This window comes from Sander vitreus, chromosome 4 (genome assembly GCF_031162955.1).
Source record: "Sander vitreus isolate 19-12246 chromosome 4, sanVit1, whole genome shotgun sequence".
NCBI classification, from domain to species: Eukaryota; Metazoa; Chordata; class Actinopteri; order Perciformes; family Percidae; genus Sander; species Sander vitreus.
The window spans coordinates 14,375,807-14,400,776 of NC_135858.1; the positions used below are offsets into that span (position 1 = coordinate 14,375,807).

The following is a 24,970-nucleotide window of genomic DNA, read 5'->3' on the forward strand; positions in this document are numbered from 1 at the left end:
TCTGGTAGCTGTGCCAAGAGAAATCTCAACCATTACCAATCTTGCAGAGACGGAGAGCGTAGGTATATGTAAGGAGATAACATGGACAAAGGCTAATTATTGCTAACTAAAATGCTAGTTAACATTAGTAATTACACTTAAACAGCTAATGTAAGTCAAAACTGCCTGCGAGCTTCACCTGTACTATACGGTAATTCCTCTACTATGCGACAGAAAGTCGCGTGGTTATGACACAATCGTTAGCCTATTTTTACAAAAACGTCTGCTACGGAGCCATAACGTGAGGTACAAGGTAATGGAGCCTTTTATAAATTGTCGTGTTTCTTTAGAAATACACAATGGAAAAATAAAGTCTTTAAACGCTTCAGATGTAAAGTTATTCGCTGTCAAAGTGACGTCAAAATGAATGGCAGTCAATGGAATGCTAACGGGAGGTGATGGCTTGGTAGCATCAAAATGGCGCCGTAGGAGGTTCGAGCTCTGAACTTAACTCTTAATACGTCCATGGCTCTGAAGCGAAGCTTACCCCCTTGGGGTCACCCTGTGCTGGAACTTCCTCCCGACAGCGTGCATACATTTGGAGCCAAACTATCACGTGTGCCCATGTGTTTCACAGGGAAAAAATCCACGTGCGTGCCAGCAGCCCCCGCCCCTGCATGGGAGAGGAAGTCCTCCTTATAGTAGACCCATGGTCCCCACCCACCAGAGTTCATAAAAGTTTAGCCCATAGGTCCAGTGTCTGTGAGAATACTTGGAGAAATTATCAAGGAGTTTAGGCTAACGTAACTATTGGGTCGCTTAAGTTGTATATCATTTATTTGAGAGGGCGGGTTGGAGAACATCAGCCTCGGGCATTTTTTTTTACACCAGATCTGCTGTTTGTAAAAAAACAAAAAAACAGACTAGATTTATTCAACAGGGTTGAATAAGACGGATTTTTAAAGCTGGACTGGACTGCCGTCTGATAATGTAAGTAAAATTACTCCTACCTAAATGTTTGGTTTTTTTTTTTTTTTTTAGCATTGCTGGTGTTTTTGTTCGTTTGCAAGCAACTCTAGAAACGTCTTGGTTATATGTCTGTAATATATAGCCTAGCTATATAGTCTATTTACAGTATATTGTCCTTTTTCATATTTTCAGTCTTACAAATTATATGTTTGCAACAGTTTATCCCACTACTCATAGAACTCGAGTTATATGGTTTCATATTGACAAACGTTTTCAGGGGTCAGTTTATCACTCAAAACGTGACCAATAATCAATACAGGCATCTTGTCAGAGTTATTTTAATATGTAGGCTATGGTGAGAAAGACTCGGGCTGCAGTGACAGCCCCGTTTGACTGGTCTGCACGAGCTCCAGCCTCACGTGGAGCAGTGTAGTAAGTGGGCTGGGTCTCTGTCTGTCATAGACAGTAAAAATAATGGACGTAGCAGCAGTGACGTCACCCATTGGTTTGTGGACTACTGTTTTGGAGCGTCGAGTTCATGGGTGTCGGCTGTAATAAGAACTGGATAGAGGGTTCGAGGCATGCATGTATTAAGAGAACGGAGCCAGGGCGGAGCCCCGTTCATTCCTAGGAGAGTTGCTCAGTGGCGCGAAAACCGCGTATAAAATGACCCGGATGATCGGCACTTCTTCCACTGTGCTGTATAATAATGTGCCCAAGGAAACTAGAAACTTTCTTTTTTCCTCGACTGTGCCCAAGGAAGGTATAATTCTGTTTTCCTTGAAGAAAGGAACAGTCATAGACTACATACGTCATTAGAATTTTGACTGACATTTTAACTAAACCTTTGCAAGAAAACAGTCCTTTCATTTATGTATTCATTTAATAAAATATAAATAATAAAATAGTAACAACCCCATAAGAATAATATTAATGTGCCATTTACGGTGTGTCTGTGTCGTCGTTATTTTTTTTTTTTTTACAGTCTATAGTCATGACATGTTGTAATCATAAACAGATAAAAGATGTGATCGTAAATTAAAAGCTTTTTTTTTATCAAACTAACTTCTGAAATTTGAAAAATATGAATTTCAATCAATGCCACAACGCCTTAACAATTTAATGGTAAACTTTGGGAAATGTATGTAAGGGTGTTTCAGTTTATTGGGGATTTGTGTTAAACTGAACATGAATAAACTCAAGTTCCTGGGGAAAATGCCACATTCCATACATCAGAGTAGTCTGCCGTGCAGCTGTGCTGTGTAGCTACAGCCAAGTCAGATGACAGGACAGGACATGTTCTACCAGACTTCTACTCATATTTATATATTTTTATTAAACAATTTGGCAGGGATCATTTTTCCAAGTCAAACTAAAGTTAGTGTGTCTGACTGTTAATGTGGTTGGTTAACAGTGTCTGTGGTTCTAGTAGTTCATACATCTCAACCCATCGTCCGTATAAAACAGGTGCAGTTTCTGTACTATTAGATCAAATGTAATCCATTTAATGAGCGGACTGTCTCCCAAATTAATATTATTCTAATTACAATGACTCCTCCCCACAGTGCTTTAGCTGGATAATTAGGGTGGGCCAGCCCTTCCCGGATGACCATAATGACTTATTATTCTCCTCAGACACATGTGATTCCTTCCTGGAGCTCTTGCAGGAAAGTGACCATTTAACCCACATTCTTGGAATAGTTTGTATATGAGTGTTGTGTAAATATACAGATTGTGTAAATCAGTGAATTAATAATACAATTCTTTAATCTAACCTCTTCTATTATCCTCATCAATGCTTAGCTGCTCATTGAGGTTTGCAACTTGTTGAGCTGACTGTCTGTAGAAGGTCTGACGTTGCCTCCTAGTGGTGACTCTTTGTGTCTGCAGTGATTACAGCCTAGAGCTGCTGAGGACTTGCCTTTACATGTCTGTCTGAGATTATGTCCAGGCATGTACCAGTGATCCACACAGGAGGGCTCAATGAGTCACCGGCTGCTCATGTTCCTATAAAGAGCTGCCCAATAACACAGCAGTCTGAGATGCACTGTAGTTCACATTGAGGATACTTAAACTGATTAGAGCCATGGTAAGGCTGATTTCTACTTTTAAAAATTGAAGCAGTAACCCAGGGTGGATTTCTAGCATGGATTGGAATGATTTTTTTTCCAAATTATAGAATTAGATTGGTTTTTAAATTTAAGCTTTTTATTCACTTGGGTGAAACCAATGCATCTTTTATCTCTGAAAATGTCTGAATTGATTAATCAATAAATTGGTATGGCATATTAGCAGATTAATTGATAATGAAGAGAATAGTTAGATTGATAATCATACAGCCCATCACCACTGTCTAAGGCGTTCATTGGTGATGTCCAGCAGCGGCTTTTCCAACTAACCAGTGGTCTTTCCTCTGTTTCCTGCAGTGTGGAACAATGGATACTCGCAAGCGGATCGGGCATCGGATCGGGAAAGGCCCTGCTCGACGAAACCTGTTCGGCCCAGTCGACAGAGAGCAGCTGCAGGTGGAGTACAAGGCTGCCCTGCAGAAAGACCTGGAGGAGGCTTGCCAGCGATGGGGCTTTGACTTCATCTCAGACAAGCCTCTGGAGAGCAGCGATTTCCAGTGGCATGCCATCCCAGCCACCAAGGTGCCGCTGATCTACCGATCCTGTATGCTTGGTCCGGGACGTACGGGACATACAGAAGGTCAGAGGGCAGCAGAGGCAGCAGTTAAGTCCAAGGGACAAGGAAGGGTGGAGCCACCACAGAGTGACAAGGAGAACATCCCATGTTCGCCAGAGAGATGTGCGCTCAACCTGGAGAAAACACCAGAGAGAAGAGAGAACACAGGGCTGAAGAGGAAGCAGACAAACATTACAGGTACATATTTAGATATTTTAAATGTGAATGAGTAGAGTTGTGATTTCATGTTTGCTTTGCATGAGCTGAGTTTCCTGTTCTTTATCCCAACAGATTTCTATCAGGCTAAAAGAAGAGTAGTTTGGATGCCACTCAAATCCGGCGAGTGATTTCCAGTGCAGTATCCTGCAAAAGTTGCCAATATCCCAAGAGAACCACACAAACGGTGCTACACTCAGGAAATCTACAGTCTGCACAGTCACTCACCAGGAGGTAACTGGACCCAGTGAGTTATCTGACAACAGAAGAGACCTCAGCTATACATCATCATAATATATTACTGGAAGGTTAATTAGGGTACTGTATTCCCTCTAAGGGGGGGTTGGTGTTTACCCAGTGGTAAGAAGGGGACATTTGGACAGAGAAGATTAACGGTAATCTCTCGAATCAGTGGATTTATACTGATTTGGATCATGGGGATGCCAAAGAGTTGAGTGACATTTCCTACTGTACATTCCACAGGTCTGAAATGCAGTCACCTCTGTACTTTTAGCAGCATGGAGATATGATGATGAACACATTACTGTAGAGACATGAAACAGATGTCATGTTGGTTATAATCATTGTGACAAATTGCAGAATAATCTTAAGCCCTTTGGTTTCTCTGTTCAAATCCACTCGTTTAAGTTTCAAATAGTGGTTTTTTACGATGTTTTTTCTTTAAGTGAATCATGAGGGTTAGCAGTTATTTTGTGTTGAAAAATGCTTGAAATATGTTATATATCCTGTACATGCAGTTGTTTTGCTTTAGATTTTTAATGTGCTTTAGATTTTTAATGTGCGTGTGTCCTCTTCCATTCTTTCCATCTGCTGTAAGTCGATTGATTTATCAAAGCAGATCTCCACAAGTGCCCTATCTGGACTCTGACATTGTAGGTTAGGAGCGTAGCACCATTTCTTAGGAACACTAAAAAAAAAATATATATATATATATATATATATATATATCAGATATTGATCTATAGAGTTTAATACTGCATGGTTATGTAGCACAATCATAAAAAATAAAAAATAAAAAAAATACATTGCAGTGTTGCACATACATGGTGTGTCCAAAAGCACCCAGGATCAAGTGCCTTTACGGTATTTGTTTCGGTATTTGAAACTCCGTAAAGGACATTCAGAAGAACGTGTTCTCAGAAGCAAATTCATTTACTGAGCTAAAGCTAAGCTATGCTTTATTCTTTTCTATTTGGAAGCATAGTGCAATTTTGACTGACAATGTGTTATGATCTGCCTCAAAACAAATGTTTGTTCTTGACACTTATTTCTGTCCATGTCGGGAAATCTTGTTGCTATGGTTAATCAGAATGGGTATCAAAACAAGGTCACTGTAATGCTAATCCTTACCAACTGACAGCTTAACAATGTTTGCCGCTGCAAATACAAAGCTAAGCAAAGAACAGCATTACCCCACACAATGAATGCACTTCTGTTTGTAGATATTTGTGCACAGGTCATACATATTGTATTATATCAAAAGCTACAAATGAAAATATCTATCTTTATTTATTGTGAGATATTATGCCTTGTGTTGATTTAGTTCTTGTTTAATTATGAGAATTACAATAAAATTGTTCAGATGAAACTTCTTGTGAATGTTTTGCTTTTATGTCCCTCGTCACGCACACACACACACACACACACACACACACACACACACACACACACGTACGTTTCACATCCAACACATTCAAACATGTCATATTATTTATGATTGTTGTGATCACAGTCCCTGTCTGGGTGGTTGCATAGCCCATGTGTGAAGTACTTGAACTTACTACATATGCATCCATATTAATAGGGCCCAAGCACTTTTACTTTTGATACTTTACATTTTGATGATTATATACCTGTGTACATGTTCTTATATTTGAATGCAGAACGTTTACTACTATGTTTACACTGTGGTATTGCCACATGTAAAACATCTGAACCACTGCATTTGAGTGTGTCTGGACTTTATGACACACCTTGTCTATGGATGACGTTTTTTTCTCTTTAAAATGTAGGCCTATTTCAGTTTTGTTTCTAAGATGGTGATGACATCTTGTTTACCTTTAATTGTATAGTGGGTATCCCTCCACAGACACACAGGCGAGCACAGAGTGAGGCTTGAAGTTGGGTTAATAGAACTTGAAGCACCCTTGAGGAGCAGTAGGCTACAGGCTTCTGTTGCTGTAACACACTTTTTCCTCCTTTGTGAAGGAAGTAAATTAAGAGAGTGAGTCACTGCTCAGGCAGACAATGTGTACTTTGGCACTGCATCACTGCTGCCCCACATCAGCGCACACAAGTGTTTGTATTAAGGGTTTAGGGGATGAAGGGCCCGGAGCAGGCTCTGCTGTGCTCCCTCCTCCCTTCCCCTCCCCTCTCGCCTCTCTCCTCTGGCCTCAGCGCAGCGGCACAGAGGCACCTGCACGCCTGCGCTAAGCTCTCCCATCCCCCCGCCCATTTCCCTCCATCATCTGTCCCTTACTTACAACATCCATTATAGGGCAGGACAGCTAGCATTTGCATTTAGACTAAAAGAGAGAGACGGCGAGAGGTAAGACAGCCAGAGGGAGGCGGAGGGAGCTTATGACACAAAGGAGAGGGAGAGAGAGAGAGAGAGAGAGAGAGAGAGAGAGAGAGAGAGAGAGGACCAGATCAGAGCATTAGAGAGAGAGGGAGGTAATGGGAGGCTGCAGATATCGATGGCATTAACAATGGAGCGTTAGGATCCAGTGAGGTGTTAGGCTATAGTCAGCCATACAGCGGCTGGGGGTAAAGATATTTTGAGGAGGTGGGGGGTCCTCCTCGGTGAGCACAGGGGGAGGAGGAGGTGGGAGGAGGATGGGCCTCGAACACAGACTTGCAATGGTACTGCAAAAATTGGATTAAAGCAGTATGGTAACGTTTCTAATTTAATTTATTGCTGTGCTACTTGTGTCTCATCCTCATGTGTCCGCATCCACGCTCGTTGACATCCATCAGCCGTCTCTCATGTCACAGTGTGTCCTCCTGCCGAGTAAAGAAGGCATGGGCATGCCCCATGCTCTAGTTCTTTTTATTGTGCCATAGACATCTGTCATCTCCATCCCCATCGCAGCCTTCTCTTCCGACCCACCAGGAGCCTTTTTGACCCATCACCGGATTCATCGCCGTTAGATTTAGGCATCTGCTCGGGTCCGTCCGTGTTGTTTTTTCTTGTCTTGTTTTCACCCATATGTGACGCCGGACACTGCACCCCCCCCCTCCTCGTCTGAGCCATTGCTTATAGTTGCCGCATAAGCATCTCACTTTCTGTGACAAGATCAGGAAATGATTAACCACCAGGGATTGCAGTCATCTGTTTTTCTCTCTCCATTAGCCTACAATGTGATTGTAACCTATAAAAAAATCAAATAAAAAAAACCCTGCCTCGCTTCGCTCCGATTTATAATAGCACGAGCATCATATCCCAGTGTCACGCAAATAGAATACAAACCCGTCTGGAGAAATGAGTTTAGCGATATGAGATGTTTATTCTGAGCTCATGTTTGCAGGGTCTGATTATGCTACACTGTTTTGACGTCAGGAAGAGATTATTCAACAATCCCGCTATCTGCTAAGATATGGCTACACAACTAGATACAGGCTATAACAGGGCATTCCCTCCTAGATCATTGAGATCAATCAGAATGATCCAGGGCATATTTGGATTTACATACATATTGACCTATAGAACATTTAAATATAGACCATCCCATAGCCTACATTTCATCATCATTATCTGTCTAACTGTCACCATCGTGGTTTTAAATACACCATGCAGCATGCTTTTACCTTCCTATTGCCTCATATAGACCTGATGCATTTGTAAACGAAAGGTGTTTGACTGTAACTTGTTTGTGGCGAAGCTAAGTTTCTGAGGCTGTGCAGAGCAGGAAACAGACTAATTATGTTTCATCTAATTAATGCATGATGGCCTTTCTGTGTACTCGCTGATGCCTCCACTAAATCAATTATGGGCATAACTGACTGACTCTCATTTCAGAAGCCAAAGTGATTAGGAGATATTTATTTTAAGAGTCTGTAATTCCCTAATTATTTCCAAGACGATTCCTCCAACAAGCTCTGTAACTTGGTGATAATTATAAAGAAAATAGGGGGACAAAATTAGCAGAATTTTATTTGTCAGTTTTCTTAAATATATTATTTCATTATTTTTTTTTTACTTTTTTCACTGAACAAGAAGAACAATGACAGTTTGCCAGTTGAGTTTATAAGCATTTGGTAATTTTCCAAATGCATCTAATTGGAAGAAAAAAAAGCTCTTAAGTGAATATTTGTTAATTTACTGAAACCTTTACCCTCATATATCTTAAAATGTATGTTTATCTGTAGTTAAATGTTCAGTGCTTGACTAAAAGACTCAGGATTATTAAAATTGTACCAATTTAACACTTTTTCTACAGTATTATGATTAGTTCAAGGACACTTCAAGGATATTATTGAGAAATTACGGCGCCGTAAATGAAAGCCTGACTATTTTTGGAAAGCCAAAACCTAACAGGGAATGCACAGTATATCTGTTATGGTACCATCAGATGGATACTATTCCATTTAAGTTTACTTTTTTTTTCCCATGCAGGAAAACTTTTTCAAAAAGAAAAGACAAATAATTACAATCAGGATGCAACAATGGATACTATCTTCTTTTGTAGTTTGACTCGAGTAGATTTCAATATATGTTATGTTCCCTGGACTGGAGGAAAGTCATGTCAATTGTACTTCATCTGTAGTAGTGGTAGTACTCTCTCCACCCCTGATTACCTCCTCCTGCCCTCTCGTCCCCTCAGCTGGACAAGAGCGAAGTGACAACTCTAGGCCTACCCTCCACCACCAGCCATGGAGGCTCTGACAGTAACATCAGTGCAGACGGAGCGGCAGCAGCAGCATCGGGGGTCATGGCCTGCGGGGGTGCAGAAGGTTTTGGGGTCGTCGAGCCACAGCGGACACGTGCTGCCTTAGAGCATCTGCAGCAGAAGATCCTGAAGGTCACCGAGCAAATTCGTGTGGAGCAGGAGGCCCGAGACGACAACGTTGCAGAGTACCTGAAGTTGGCCCACAACGCAGACAAACAGCAGGCATCCAGGATCAAGCAGGTGTTTGAGAAGAAGAACCAGAAGTCAGCACAGACCATCGCACATTTGCACAAGAAACTAGAGCACTATCACAAGAAGCTTAAGGAGATAGAACAGGTGGGTGAGGAAGTGTGTGTGCAGTTAGTGCATGAACATGGGTGATGTTTATGTGCTGCTGTTTTTGTACTGTGGCTGTTTTGTATAATTACTGTATCTCGTGGCTGACTCAAACAAGTGTTGAACTATCTTTGTGAGGACAGTTATGTCCAAATATAGACTGATGATTCTCATCTCACCTAAACCAATGCATCATCCTGTGTCTCACCTAATTCTCTACAGGGCCTGCTTTCCTCATCTATCTTCCTGCAGTTCTCTCCCTTAACCTAATCTCTCCTACCTTTGAGATCCCCCACTTCTCTGCTTCCTCATTTCTCTTCCCTCTCTACAGAATGGACCGGCCCGGCAGCCCAAAGATGTCCTGCGGGACATGCAGCAGGGATTAAAGGATGTTGGGGCCAATGTTCGTGCTGGGATAAGTGGTTTTGGAGGTGGAGTAGTTGAAGGGGTCAAAGGTGGAGTATCTGCCTTCACTCACACAGCCGTGGTCTCCAAGCCGAGAGAGTTTGCCAGTCTTATCAGGAACAAGTTTGGCAGCGCCGATAACATTGCTCACCTAAAGGACTCACTCGAGGATGGAGTCGGGGGCCACTCTGAGGACACCCCGACACCTCGTGCGCTGAGTGGAAGTGCCACTCTGGTCTCCAGCCCAAAATACGGCAGTGACGACGAGTGCTCCAGCGCCACATCGGGCTCCGGAGTGGGCAGTAATTCTGGTGGGGCAGGGGGAGGAGGAGGAGGACTGTTAGGACCAACCATGGGGAGCCCCAGACTGGACGGGCACCATCACCACCACCATCACATGCACAGCTCTTGGGACTCTCTACTTGAGGGCCTGCAGGAGATCAAAGCCAGCCAGGCGCACATGGAGGATGCTATCGAGGACATGAAGGGCCAGCTGCAGAGTGACTACTCCTACATGACTCAGTGCCTGCAAGAAGAAAGATACAGGTACAAGTCACACAAAAAGACAGTCACACTAATGAACTCTGGTGTTTTCACTACAGTCTTTACAATATAGTTCACTGGAAGGATAAGGCTGGCAACATTCTGTATTGTTGTTATTGTCAACGAGTCCCATGAAAAGACCCAAACCAACAGCACATCTCTCAGTACTTCCGTACCCTGTCTAAGCCCTAAAAAGAGTCACAAATATATTCTTTCATTTAAAATAAAAAGACCAAATCATTTCCTGTCACATGTGGACAGTCATTTTTAGCAAATGTTACTCAAACAGGAGTAAATAGTGAATTTGTTGGGAACTATTTTCATTTGTGGATTAATACACATTTGACACACTAGCTAGTATTTACTACAGCAGGACAAATGTCGAATCAACTTAAATAAACTACAGTGCCTGTGTTAAGCTTTTGGACAACAATGATCTCAATGGCACAGAGGAATAAGCTATATCAGGCTTTGGATACAGAGACAATATTTGAACTTTGAGACTATATAAAGGTTTTCATTTTTCACAATCTTTTGCATTATTTTGAAGATTCTAGTGTGTGTTTTGTTTCTGTACATTCAGGTATGAGCGACTTGAAGAACAGCTGAATGACTTAACAGAGCTGCACCAGAATGAGATGACTAACCTCAAACAGGAGCTCGCCAGCATGGAGGAAAAAGTCGCCTACCAGTCCTACGAGAGAGCACGAGACATTCAGGTCTTCACCTCTTCAAAAATGGCCTCAAAGTTTTTTTTCTATCATATAAAATATTCTTAGTTGTTCTTAATTAAGAGTAAAACACTGAAAATCTCAGTGACCAAATAATCCACCAACTGTCACTAGATTTTGATTCAAATTTCGCTAAATCCTGATTGGTGCAATGTCACTGTACATGACATCACACTGTTTCAACTGAGCCCCCAAGAGCACAAATAAAGAACTCTTATGTATGTATTTCATGTAAGATCTCATCACTCATAGTAAAAAGCTGATTGAGAAATAAGTTTTCAGGGCCTTTCATACCAAAAAAAACACTGTGGTTACTCTGTGTGTACATACAGGAGGCGGTGGAGTCGTGCCTGACCCGCATCACCAAGCTGGAGCTGCAGCAGCAACAGCAGCAGGTGGTCCAGTTGGAGGGAGTGGAGAACGCCAATGCTCGAGCTCTGCTGGGCAAACTCATCAACATCATCCTGGCGCTCATGGCCGTGCTGCTGGTCTTTGTCTCCACCATGGCCAACTTCATCACCCCGCTGATGAAGACCCGAGCCCGGGTGGCCGCCACCGTCCTGCTGACCTTGCTGCTGTTCGTCCTGTGGAAGCAGTGGGACTTTGTGGAGCCGTGGCTGCTGCCCAGCTGAGCTCCCTGAGAGAGAGAGACTCCAGTGGGGGCCAGAGCAGAGAGTCCAAACTCAGTCACCACCACTGAAGGATTCAGAGGCTGAAATAAAATGAGGGCCACTTTGAGTGTGAAGGTGGAGCATCTGAGGACAAAACATGGCACTTTTAGACAAGGAGTGTGACCAGATCTGGCCTGCAGAGAGTGTTGGTGGGTGTTTACAGTGAAAAAGAACAGAAAGTCTCTGCCTGCCAAGCAAGAAAAGACATCATCTCATCAAATCTGTTGGTGTTGATGACCAATCATCGATTGCATTGCTGTCACCAAAAACTGAGTTTCTTCCAAGAAATCTTTGGATCATCTTTTTCTAATGATTTATGATACATGAATTACAAAGACTAGAGAAACTTAATAATGACTTTAAAATGTTCGCTGTAACCTTCATGTTGAAGCTATAGTATATTGAGAGGAAAAAGGTTTTTTTCATGAATGTTATGTGCCCATGCATGTGTTTATATGTGCACTAGCTGGCATGAGTTAACATTTCATTAATGACCAAATGAATCTTCTATAACTGCCGTTTTGTTGTCAGAAATACAGTGTAGATATGTTGTATCTCAACTCAGTGTCACTCCTGGTTTGTTTCACATCCTGTTCTGGTGGGGCTTTTAGACGCATTTCTCTCTTTTTGTCTTTTTCTTGAACTCGAATGAACTGGTTTTTTTTAAAGCTGATATCTGCAACAAATTCACCTTAATATTTCAACTATGTAAAATCTGTTCTGTTCTTAAATGCTATTTCATAACCACTATTATAAGGACTGCTACTAATCCACAGTGTCAAATTAACTGGCATGTCAACTTGTATTAAAGTTTATATCCAGTTTGCAAAAAATAATTATTGCTGTTTTAATAACCAATGTAAGAAATAAATGATTTCATATATTAGGCTGACCTTGACTATATCCTTATCATCCTTTTGCAGAGACAGAACTTTTTGACTGAAATGTTCTTAGAAATCTTCCATCACTTAAGATATATATATATATATATATATATATATATATATATATATATATATATATATATAAAATGGTACCACCTTCTAATTAGGCATCTTTTGTAACCAAGGGTTCTAGTATTAATAACAATAATAATAATAATAATGTATAGTTGGGGGTTCGGTGCCTTGTTCAAGAGTGTGAACTGGCACCTCTCCAGCTACCAGTCCACCACCATACTTTGGTCCGTATGGGGACTTCAACCAGTAACCCTCCGGATCCAAACCCAACTCCCTACTGACTGAGCTACTGCCACATAGTTGACAAAATATTTTCTAAAGCTATATAAATCCATTTTGAGCCTTTAATAAAAGTTTGTGAAAAATCCCTTTGACGTATGGCAACTTACTTTTTGAAAAAGTGATGACCAAAAAACATTTAATAAACGTATTAAGCATTTATTAAAGGATTAGCAACATCTATAACTGTATTATTACCTAATAGAAAGGATAAACGCCAGCCAAAGGGATTTTTCACAACATGGCAACCCAAAATTGTTTTTTATTAATGTCTCAACTTATAAACCCCTTAATAAAGAATCTATTATTAGACAGTGGGACTTAAATAATAATAGTTTAAAAGTTGAAATTCTTAGCGTATTCACTTAAAATAAATAACTGATAATGAATACAGTAACTACTATGTTATGTAAGTAATTACATCAGTTAAGGAAGTGCTCTTTGAAATAGAAACAAGTAATTATTTATGTAGGTAAGCTAAATGCTAAACTTCTAATTAGCATTTAGCTAAAATGCTTAGCTATCGGAACAGTAGCAGAGAAGTCATTAAGTCAGTAATCAGACGCTAAGGATATTTACCTTTGCTAAAATGATCTAACATTAGCCACCATAACCTGCTGATCATATCAGACCAAGTGAGGCTGTTAGCAGCGAATCCTCTGTGTGGATTCAAATGAGCAAGGGTGCATTTTATAGCTAATTAAGGCAATGTTACATTTGTAAGAGGAACAAAGTGTTAGGTCTTCTATCAAAAGTGATAGTCCAGCTTTAAAAACAGAAGCAGTCTCATAGTTCACCAACAGAATAAATAAAATATTACAAACAAAACATTGTGTTTTATGTTACATTTTTGTTAGTGAAAAATTGAATTGAGTGAAAAAAATTTGATGGGTAAAATGGAGTGAAATAAATAGGATAGGGGACCTTTTCATCAGATGCACATCAGATGCATTTACATTTATTCTAGGTTACAAATCTTTAAGAAAGCATTAGAGAAACAGAATGTATAGGATATTTCAGATCTGATGTGTGTCTAATATATCTAATGTGTATCAGATCCTTCTGTGGATTATTTCAGTTCTACTTTACTGCATCGCTTTGTTAAGTACCCTCCTATAATGCTGTTAACATACTGTAGATGTTGCAGGCACTATGACGACCCAAGAAACGTTTCACATTTGTTTTGTGTTTTTAATAATTACCATCAGGCAAAACCCATGTGACCATTACATTTATGACAGGTATTCTTACAGTACAAGACAGAACTCAAGGGGATCAGAGCTGGTGGCATGGCCACACCTGACCACTAAAAAGTAAGACATTCATTGTCATTAGATTGTTCCGACTTTTACATAGAGTTCGTTTGACTCGTATCAAACACGTTTTTTTTCTTGATTACCTAGCAAATTCTAAAGACCTTGATAGAAACAGCAGAGTAGAAAAAAAATACATTGTATAACAAGCAGAAGAATTCCTGATTTTATCTTAATGTCCTGTCAAGATGCAAGATGTACAATATATTGCTTTCAGGTGCTCAACTCAAAATGGGTACCCCAACACATTCTTCTGTATCGCAGTCTGCCCTTTAACTCGTTTTTTTTCCCCATTTCCTGCCGACCCGGGCAATGTTACGCAACAGGGGGAGCTGCCATTTAAACAAGATACAGGAGCAAAAAAGATGAACAATCACAAAGATAGGACCAACATTAGCCCCTCCTCAAAAGTGCAGCTTTCCGTCACTCATCATCAATCAAGTGTCTGAAACTCAAACTTGTTGCTTCTTTTTATGGAAGTGAAACATAGAATGACTACAAAATAAACTAAAACATAAACTATTCCTGTTCACTGAGAGCAAAAGGGTAAAGGCCTCAAGCCTGAGACACAGTATCCAGTCACAGCAGTACAATTGAGGAGAGGACATGAAGTACAAACGACACAGGGAGGAGTATTAAAAGTTTTCATAACTGACATTTCACGATAATTAAAAAAGCTGAACAGACGGCAGACACAGCCTCTGGACTTTATTCACCAGATTAATTTAATTCAAGTGGAACAACACAATAATGTTGAAAGTAGTACCCCTTATAACATTTAGTGCATTGACTATTAAATGTATGGTTATATATATAAAGGCACATTAACAACATTATTGTGATTAAAATGCTCTAAAATCCAGAATCCATGTTGCCTTTGAATGTGAAATGCTGTTACAGGAGAGCACCTGGTTGGTTCCAGACTCAGACACGAGCCTGATTGTTTTAAAAAAAAAAAAAAAAAAAAACACGGACACACAACTTGGTGTTCAGCAGGACAGAGTCGGACCTGCTCCCACAGTCTTCGGGCCGTTAACCGGTATGCTGGTCCCACAGGCCGAGAAACCTGTGGCCTCATTTATGAAAAGGTTTTTGATTTATTTCTGTTTTTTTTTTTAAATTTACATCCACATTACATTTAAAACACAATCCAAAGCCACCTATTAAAACATTTAAATTCCAATTCTTTTTCTTCAATTTACCTTGCCAAAACTATAGCATGTATACAATTATCATAAGCTTTCTCATCAGGATTATGCTCCTAAAATTTTCAATTTGACTTATGATTGTGGCTGTCCTACTGCCCCCTTGCTATCTTTTTTTTTAGTAAATCATTTCAAAATGATCGTTTAATGACATCTGGGAAAAATATCAGAACGTTTTCATAAATGCAGCCTTTAGTTGCCATGTACAGATCGACATCACAGCGAGAGGTACCTAGGCAGACCTCTGGGTATAGAAGAGAATATAGGCCTGAGTGTTGCACACTTCCTCCACACTGCAAACCTTCATCTCAGAGTCATTACAGTGGACCCAGAAACCTGAAGATACAAAGACAAAAACAGGTTAACAGCAGAGCAACGGGACTTCGTAGGTTGATCTGAATCAAGTCCGGTCTCTTCCTCACCTCCTTCTGTATTGTAGCAGTATGCGGTGTAGTGCCCTGAGCCAAAGCCTTTACCATGATGCATAACAACAGCAGACAGATCGTAGGTGTAGCCTCCTCTGTGGACAGAGTGACCTGAGCCTGTGCAGCAGTATGGTTTGATGTTCAGAACCTGGTCAAAGGCCACATGGACGCCGATTTTCTCCCTATGGTTCCGCCCTGACCATCTGCCATACAACAGGGACCAGTTAGCTCACAAGGACTCACAAGCACCGTGATAAACATACACTGCTCCTGTACTTAAGCGCTTTCATTTTAGCTACAAAAAACAAACAATAAAACAAATCTGGGTTTCTCAAACAGGTTTAAAGTGATTTAGCAGTAAACATTATGCGAAAAACAGCCTGTAGAGAAACTTGCCTGAAGCGTTTGAGGTGCAGCCGTAGAACCTGAGGTAAACGGTAGATCAGAAGCTGCTTACGTGCCTCTGACAGAACTAAGGGTTTGTGGGATGATTTCCGTCTTCTTTCTGACAAAGCATGAAACAACGAGATGGTAAGTTCTTCTGCAAATCAATTCAAAATGCATATCATTGATATGCGGCTTTATTTTAGCGCAGAGGGAACACACTTCCATGCAGTATATCAGGCTTTGCGAACAGATAAACATTTGTGTAGCTTTCATAAAAGGCTGGCGGCCTTGTTTTCAAGTCACAGCTTCCTCCAAGGCTGTCAACAGTGAGCTAACGCGCCTCACTCCTCCAACAAGTCAGTGTCCTCGCTCTCTGCTCGGTCACTAAGTGTGTGTGTTGGCCCACTGCTGGAGGCGCTGCATCTCAGTCAAAACTGAATTATTTTTAACTCTGAACTCAAAACTATTTTGTACATTTATTCAGTCAAGTCAGTTTTTAAAGTTGTAACTCATGTCATTAAAATTACATTTCTCTGGCCACTAATGTCCTCTGCATTCAAAGTCAAATTTCCTTTTGTGATGCAATGTTATTTGTACAAGTATGTGGAACACAGCAACAAAGCCATTTGTTAGCCATTTTTTTTAATTAATCAGGTTTTAAAATCTATGCTACATGATGTAGATAAGTGTTTTTTATTTTTTTTTTATTTTAGATAAAAATATTTTCAAGCCATCCCTTTGTATTGAAACGGAGCAGAGACAGACGGACAGACAGAACACACAATGCGCCGCAATCAGCTGTTTCTCCGCAAAGGCAGAGTCAACTAGACCACACTGCGCTGCGTCACACATGAGTTGAATCAGGCTCCTTAGATCAAATTTGGTCACCACTACTTATTTTCTTGTCTTTGTTTTAGTAGTTGTGGTGTGGATTCATCGTCTGCTTTACGCTTACCTGGCAGTCCTGAGAAATGTGTCCATGCTTTACTAGCAGTGCAGCAGAGGCATGCAATATTTATTTAAATTCAGTGTCACTGGGCCCCCCCGTTATAACTCTAGGCATCGCCTAGGGGGCACGCCCCCCCCCCCCGTTTGGGAACCACTGCATTAGATTATGTTAAGTAGTAGGCAAGCAACCTGAATTAATTCAGTTGTGTCCAACTCCAGCGGTAAAAATCTTAACAGATAAGAAATTAACACTTTTGTTTTGAAGAGGTTTTCAAAACCTTTGCTTTGCATTGTACTAACTGTTGCAGTGGTTGCAGGCATAGATGCTGCCTTCGAGAGCCTCCATTTCCGTAAACTTGGACAGCATCTCAGTGAGGGTGCAGCTGCGCTGGTAAGCTGTAGAGCCTGAGCCTTTGTCTATGCTGTGGTATCGCTCTGGAAACTCCAAAGACAAATCCCAGAACGGCTCAACTGTGTTAGACTTGTGCTTACAGGACAGACACGTCACCTAAAAAACACAGCAAGAAGAGAACAAAAACAGGTGAAGACTCCAGTGGTAAGTAGTTGTGATTAAGTCTTAATTTTAGAAATGAAGTGGATCTCTAAAAATGCAATGAGTTTTTAAAAAGCATCTCACAAAATATTAGTCTTAATGTATCAATGTTATTAGCCAATATATGTCAGTTGAACACATTGTTTGGTATTCAAACTGCTGTAGTTTTATATCAAGGACCCTGAAAGTCTTTTTTGAGTGATATTCAAAATGGAAAAAAACAAATGACTTTTTTTTTTTTTTTTTAAACAATCATATCTCATTTATAAGGACGAGTTGTCGTGTATCCTTTTCAAATGACTCATACTGTAAAGTGGGCACATATCTGATGTCTCACCTGGCTGAGTAGCTGCCCATGAAAGATGGTGTTGAGAACCTTTAGCACTTGCTTGGATAGTTTCCTCTTTGTGATGGGGATAACTATCCTGCGTTTGGACCCCTCTGTGTCCAGCTCCTGCTGCACCTTGTCCAGCAGCTCACACAAGAACTCCTGGGCGTCCTGCTGGTCGTACCCACGGAAAGCTGGGATGAGGTTCCACACAGAGTGCAGCATGGCGAATGGAGACACTAAAGACCACCGGCCTGACCACATGACCCTGAAAAGTGTATGCAACTCATGGCACAGAGACATCTGCTGGCGGGTGGAGCAGCGAGACTCCTTGGGCTGGACCAACTCCGAAGCCTGTGGGGAAGGCGGGGCACTTTCTTTTTTGCCCACGGGCAAATTCCAACTGCCTGCCTTGCCTATGCATTCAAGAGGGCTTCCTGACAGTGCTGTGGTACTACTGCTGACTACACTTCCTGTCACACCCTTCATCCCCTGGGAGTGATTGGTCTTGGCCAGCAGCTCCTCAGTCTCACAAAGGTCCAAAGTGAGAAAACACTCCCTGAATTTCTGCAGGTGGCTTAGCACTTGCAATATTGAGTTCATGTAGCATGTGTTCCCCAAATTGCGCAGACCAGTGACACCTGGAGCAAGTCTCCGGCGGGTTACCGTGTGTGTGGAGTAGTACCTCCTCAGTTTAGCAGCTCTGCCATTCTGAGGAGCCTTACGGGACAGGGTGAGAAGGGAAGGCTTCTTGGGAGGAGGAGGTAGGCGTTCTGGAGGGTCGCGAAATTTGCGAGGAATGAGTGCGATGGTTGAACGTGGCGCCTGAGTAAGAAGCCTAGCACTCTTTCTGGGAGGGACATTGCCAAGCTCTTCCATGAGTCTCCTTTTTACCTCTTTTTTTTGTCTTCTGGCTTCCTCAAGTTTCTCTTTACGCCGATTCTGCAGCTCTTGATGTTTACAGATCCACATTTGAAGCATCTTCCCTAGAAGTGCTTTCCTCCTGTGACGTGAGGCCAGCTGCATGGGGGGCTGTGGCCCACAGTCCCCAACCCAGGGCGTGCACTCTCCCCCAGTCGAGGAGCGTAGTGAGCGTCTACCTGGGCTGCGAACAGTAGAGAGTGCCCCTCTGAGGAGTTTGAGGTCTCCCTCTGCGTTATCATTGAGTACATAGTCTCCACAGGCAAAACAGAACACATCCAGCTCACGCACCTCCATAGCCAGTGGGTGGTGTGACTCCTGAAAGTGTTTGAGTGAGTGCTCCTCTATGAAACGTCCACAGGCCACGTGGGAGCACTTGAGGCAGGCCCACACTGAATCGGTGGTGCTGCAGTCCACACAGTGCCATTTTTGTGGATTGAGGATGGAATGGTCGTGGCCCAGACGCAGGCGTCCCACGTGCTTACAACGATCCATCTCTCACGATGCACATGTGGCCTCAGTGATAGGACACACGTCCTGTAACCAAGCAGCACCTCATTCTGAGGTAAGATTTACAGAAAAAAAATGAAGTGAGATTAAGGTCATCTGGACATACAATCCAGTAAAAGGACATATCCAGTCTGAATCATTCACATTAATGAGAAAATGAAAAGGTTTACTTACTGTAAAAGTAGTTTGCTTGATCAGGTTTGGGACAATACATCACAACATCTGCAGAGAACTCAACAGCAACGTTCATCTTAATCACCCATGTCCATCGTCACCAACAGGAGCATTCTGAGAAACCGGGATAGAATCAAATTAGTAGTGCATAGTTGTTAGTAGTCAGGTCTAATTATTACACCAAAAGACCAAAGTCTCTTTTACTAACACATTTTAAATAAAATATTGAGAAGATGCACCAAAACTACGAACATCAATAACAATTTACACAAAACACAAATAAGGCATTTCCTGAGAGGACTGGTCACCACTAAACAAAACAAAAAACCCACATCTTTCCATTTCAAGGATACCCAGCATTTAAGATGTATTCAAAAGCACACACTTTAAAAAGGTATCCACTAGTGTGGGATAATATTAGATAATTTGCAGTAGTGTGTATATAGAATGGTTTGCAACATCTATTAAAATGTGGTTTTCAAATATGATCTTCTCCAACATGTTTTGAAAATCTACTATTTAATGTGAAAACATTTAATAATCTGAATGACTTATTAAACACGATACCAGACATTGAGAACTGAATATTACTGCAAAACTCCTACACAAATCCGATTTTTCAGTGACATGCAAAACAGGATAAACACTATGTGTAAAAACCACTTGATGAATGTGGGACTTGGAACAGACAGTTTTATAAAATACCTTTCTTCTCTTCACAGAGAGCTTGTGCTGAGTGGTACACCATTAATGCTGTGGGCCTGTAACGCCCATTGAGACATGATATGTAATATTGAGCTATACAAATAAACTTTAGTCAGATCACTGGCAACCTTTGGAGTTGAAATAAAAATAAAAAAAAAGTATAGTTGTTTTGGTGAAAATACAGTATATGTATTGTTGTTATTTGTTGTACGTGTGCTGGTAATGATTAACGTTAAGTCTGATGTTTATTCAAAATATGCCCATCTCATTAAAACACAATATATGGGGCTCATTTACATAGAGACAATATTTAAAGCTCCTAAACGATCAAATTTACAGGCAGAAATATTGACATGAAGGAGAATGGCTGGCTGTCCATTTAAATTGTGTTAATCCATGTATTTCTGTAACGTTACCTCAGCGGTACCAGCGGTGTGCTACACCATTCTTCTTGCTTTTCATTTTGTGTAAATCATTCCGCTACTTTTATAACTACAATTTTAACCAAAAAAACCCAAAAAAAACCCACACGATTTACTTGCAAGTCGGTGCAACTGGTTTCTAGTTGGTTGACTACCCAAATCGTGCTATGTTGTGTTGTGCCATTGGAAGTGCATATTAACGCATGTGACGCCGATATTCACAAATGTTACAATACCCCAACTGTAACGTCATCTGTCCGTGTTTTAAAGCCTAACGTCTGGGTGAGCCTGGCTGGCTCTTAACGCCATGCTAAGCTACCCCACCATCACCATGTTCAACCAGAACAAAGAGCAGTCACAGAGCCACTCTCCAGGAACATCCAACAACTTTGTGGGTCTGAGGCAGCTCAGCCAGCCATAAGTTAGCAACACCGCTAACCGCTAGCTACTGCAGCTCTGCACAGGGTTAGCGTTGTCTAGCTCTTTGCTATCTATCTAATTATGTACTTTGTTAAAAACAGATGATTCGCTTGGCACCGAGTAGCTAACATTTATGTAATTAGCTTGCCATAGTAGCTACCGTTAGCTGAACGGCTAGCGCGTTTGCGGAGGACAATCGAAGTTAACCTCACGGTTGTTGTTGGTCGCTAACGTTGACTAAGTATTAACAGTGTGCGGCTTAGCTCGCTAACGAACTGCGCCGTTAACCGTTAAATAACTCCCCGGTGACTTTTATCACAGAAAGCCGGTTAATGGAGTGCACATTAACACTGGGCCTCATCTGTGTTCGTTACTACATTTTACATCTGATAACGGAAAAGCTGGGTAACATTACCATCACCAACATCCATCCATCCATCCGGTACACTCAGAGGTGGTTGTTGTCCTGCTCCTCACAGATTGAACAACCCAACTCTCAAGCTGATCCCAGACCCTGCTGCTCTCATTGGACTGGGACAGAGCGGCAGCCGGGCTCTCATTGGCGGAATGGCTGAACAACAGGCAGCAGGATGGACCGTCCGTCCGCCCGTCCACCCACCGAGGCCACATGGAACAATAACCGAGGCTAGACCGCACACCAGGCAAAGAAGACAACTGCCACTGAGCCCAATGTATACGAAAGCCCGAACGCCCCGTGTTTGCTATGTGTCAGCTGGTTCTAATCTGATAAAAATGCATTAGAGGATGTGTAGCTTTTAACGTTAGTATTAGCTGAATCTGGTGTTTAGGCTGTCATTAGGAAGGGACCTGATTAAAAATGTAGACTTGGGGCCTCTCATCCTGCAAATGATTGTGATACAAGTTAACACAGTGTTAAACGGGTTGAAGTAGCAAGACATTGTAAACATACTTTATGTAAAAGTTAGTCTTATTATTAATGTATTAAAATCAAAGCAGCATTTTAAATACCCGAATCAGCCCCACAGGTGCTTTTTATTTTGCCTAATTAGACAAATTCTCAGGACTATGTGGTTGTGCACAGACTTAACATGATTGACATCTTATTCATTCTTTTTCACATGTGACATTTTGAAATGTCATGGTAGGTTATTAGTAGCACCTATGTGTTGTGCATTCTGATCACGATTTACTAGTATTATTACTAGGCAATTTAAACTGAACAGTGACTTCATTCATGTTACCTGTATTTTATATCTCCAAGTCAAAATCTCCACCACAAAAAAGGCTATCGAATATATACCATTGACCTGAGATCTGCAGTTCTCTGAACAGATGCAGATGTCCTTGTTCATACTTCAATAAGGTTTTTCCTTATTTTTTTCCTAATAAGATAACCCAATAGAAAAACTCAATTATGTGTCATTTTACTTTCAGCACAAAAAAAAAAGTCTCTCTAGAGAAAGTTACAACCCCAGCAATAGGACATTAGAAGTAATTAGTCAGAAACACAGGTCCTAGCTACTCTAGCCTTTCAGTAAGTATCTTTAATACAAGATGCTTTCATCAAATATCATCAAAGTGTAATGCAATGTTGGGGCTTCAGGAACGGAAATATAAAACCCCAGGCTCTGACAAATGCCTGGATAACATGCTGATCCATTGGACCAGAATTAAAGCAACATCAATACAAACAAAGAAAATGTCTCTCCATTGCCGCTGACAACTCAACGCACGTTAGTTCCTGGTATTTGCATTTTACGAAGTTTGTTGAACAACTCCAAGTATTGAGTCATCGTGTCAACGCAGTCTGATGGTGCGAAGAGTCCTTCAGGCTTGGCAGCAAAGACAGACGGCAGTTCGGGGACGCTGGGGCCAAGAAAGGACTGCATGAATTCCTTTGTGAGATTCCAGCAGTCCCCTGGAACCACACAAGGGCAGTACTCCACCTGAGGAAACGCACAAAGAGTTAATGCCGTCACATTGGGAAAATGTCATGTTTCCACTTAAAATAATATTTATTTAACTACATACCTCTACTGATATCCCTCTGGCACTGGAGCTCATTGTCACAGTACCAACTTTTATTAAGAAGTCACAGTAGCGGTATCTAGAACCACGACACTCCACCTTGTGCGCCTTGGCATTTTGGAAGTGACTTTTTAGCTTCACCATGAGAACGTCAAAGTTTGTGTCAGCTATCAGGCACGGCCCGCCTTCAAACAGAGCAATGCAGCTCAGGGGAGTTTCAGAATTGTGCATCACGTATAAGAGCTTGGAGGGCTGACCTGTAACAGACGGAAGAGACTGGCTGTCAGAGGTGTCAAGTAAAGAAGTTTATTCAGTTTGTAGTAGTATCAGATGTATTGGCACTATACTAAATATTTTCACTTTGTGAGACACCTTTACTTTATCACAATGCAATTTGTACATGTTGTAATTTCTATTTTTATTTCTATGCCATTACATTTATCTGATTACCTTAGAGCAGTTACTTACATGATAAGGCTTTCCATGCAAAAATACAACAAACTATTACATTATTAATTGTTACAGTTTAAAAGTCTGTTGAGTTTCAAAAAACTTCTTACAATAACACTATATTCTTTCACTATTTCTTACACACATATATGCTGTAAATATTATTATTGAATGCAGGGTCTCCTTATTTAAGGGATAATTATTTCATTTTGGTATAGATATTAGCACTCCATCTATTTTAACCATTTGTATAACATCCTCTGCTCTGGAGGGGGCTTTCTAAAGAGAAAATAACCAACCCACCTTGGGCTTGAGATGTACATTTTTGTAACAGAAACCCTGTGTTACAAATTGATGGCATTAAAGAGAGGACATGTGAGACTTTATTAGGCAGGGAGGGTCAAAAGAATGTCGCTATTGAGTGGCATTGTGGGGAATGTAGGATTCATTCTCTCTTTTTTTTTCTTTTTTTAACAATTAATTTTTTTGGGCTTTGGAACTTTAATGGACAGGACAGGTGAGAAAGGGGAGAGAGAGTGGGAAGACATGCAGGAAATCGTCACAGGTCGGAGTCGAACCCTGGACCTCTGCATCGAGGCATAAAATATATGTGCGCCTGCTCTACCCACTGATCTCATATACTGACCAATATTATGGACTAAAAGATCTCTTGGCTTCAGCTGCTTGGACTTCACAGAAGTGCAATAATAAATCGCAGTAATATCCCTCCCTCCCTATCGCTCCTAAGTACAATGAGGGGGAGAGTAATGCTACAGTCATATCAAGATGTACTGTCTTCTAATGTTCTTAGACAATCTAGCTGATCAATTAGGTTAAATCTGATACTCAAAGAAAAAGTATAGAATTAAATATTACCGCTGACATTTCCTGTTGGATGGTATGTCTCACAGTCTACCCAGAAGCTGCCCTGCTTCACAGCACCCAGCTGCTCCAGTTTCTTGTGCAAGGTATCCACTGTCTGCTGCACACTCTTCCCCTCTGCCACAGGCACCTGGCACACACTGCAGGGGGAAAAGAAGCACCACATCATGTTATAAAACACCAGCGTAATCTGTAAGGAAGGACTGAGTAGTCAAGTAACACCTGCTTTTTAGTTATGTTCATGTAAGAACTAAACAAGAACTGCTCCCTGTTTTGCAGATCGGTGTGAATGAAAGTGAGCGATGCAGCGCTGCCAAGTGACAAAAGGTATGTGCGATGGTTGAGGCGGGAAACTGAATATGTAATATATATATGTGAATTAAGGACATAGTATTTCAAACATCGTTAACATTTTTCATATAGCTAAAACCATAAAGTTGTCATCTCACCAAGTGACCCCCATTGATGTTTTGCCTCCAAATGTTTTCTCGGCTTTCGGTTGAATACTTCCGGGTGAAAAGTTATCCATCCGGTAAAGTTAAATAAGAGTATTTAAGATTTTACAGCCAATAAGCATTCCTGACAGTTCACTATGCTTGATATTCATATAACGTCGACAATAAACAGTGCCAAC

At 41.2% G+C, this 24,970-nt stretch overlaps 4 protein-coding genes across 5 annotated transcripts; 2 read left to right on the forward strand and 2 right to left on the reverse strand.

Annotated features, from left to right (window-relative positions):
- Positions 1–688: 688 nt before the first annotated feature.
- Positions 689–5,458, forward strand: cdkn1a (cyclin dependent kinase inhibitor 1A). Of its 2 annotated transcripts, none has more exons than XM_078248513.1 (3): positions 689–969; positions 3,375–3,831; positions 3,925–5,458. In XM_078248513.1, exons 2-3 carry the CDS (start codon positions 3,384–3,386, stop codon positions 3,978–3,980), a joined length of 504 nt encoding a protein of 167 aa, XP_078104639.1. In that variant the 5' UTR covers positions 689–969; positions 3,375–3,383; the 3' UTR covers positions 3,981–5,458. The 2 variants fall into 2 exon arrangements, with proteins under 2 accessions (XP_078104639.1, XP_078104638.1); XM_078248512.1 differs by lacking the exon at positions 689–969 and adding an exon at positions 2,944–3,037.
- Positions 5,459–6,705: 1,247 nt separating this feature from the next.
- tmcc2 (transmembrane and coiled-coil domain family 2) lies at positions 6,706–11,406 on the forward strand. Its single transcript, XM_078247290.1, has 5 exons — positions 6,706–6,732; positions 8,694–9,095; positions 9,427–10,046; positions 10,627–10,762; positions 11,107–11,406. Exons 1-5 carry the CDS (start codon positions 6,706–6,708, stop codon positions 11,404–11,406), a joined length of 1,485 nt encoding a protein of 494 aa, XP_078103416.1.
- A 2,492-nt stretch (positions 11,407–13,898) lies between these two features.
- Positions 13,899–21,687, reverse strand: usp49 (ubiquitin specific peptidase 49). Its single transcript, XM_078248514.1, has 7 exons — positions 21,410–21,687; positions 19,448–19,561; positions 17,852–19,323; positions 17,262–17,469; positions 16,023–16,131; positions 15,624–15,829; positions 13,899–15,537 (listed from the first exon to the last, which is right to left on the reverse strand). Exons 3-7 carry the CDS (start codon positions 19,256–19,258, stop codon positions 15,434–15,436), a joined length of 2,034 nt encoding a protein of 677 aa, XP_078104640.1. The 5' UTR covers positions 19,259–19,323; positions 19,448–19,561; positions 21,410–21,687; the 3' UTR covers positions 13,899–15,433.
- Positions 21,688–22,384: 697 nt separating this feature from the next.
- Positions 22,385–24,969, reverse strand: med20 (mediator complex subunit 20). The gene is made up of 4 exons (XM_078248517.1): positions 24,786–24,969; positions 24,331–24,476; positions 23,008–23,261; positions 22,385–22,922 (listed from the first exon to the last, which is right to left on the reverse strand). Exons 1-4 carry the CDS (start codon positions 24,863–24,865, stop codon positions 22,701–22,703), a joined length of 702 nt encoding a protein of 233 aa, XP_078104643.1. The 5' UTR covers positions 24,866–24,969; the 3' UTR covers positions 22,385–22,700.
- Between the last annotated feature and the right edge of the window lies 1 nt (position 24,970).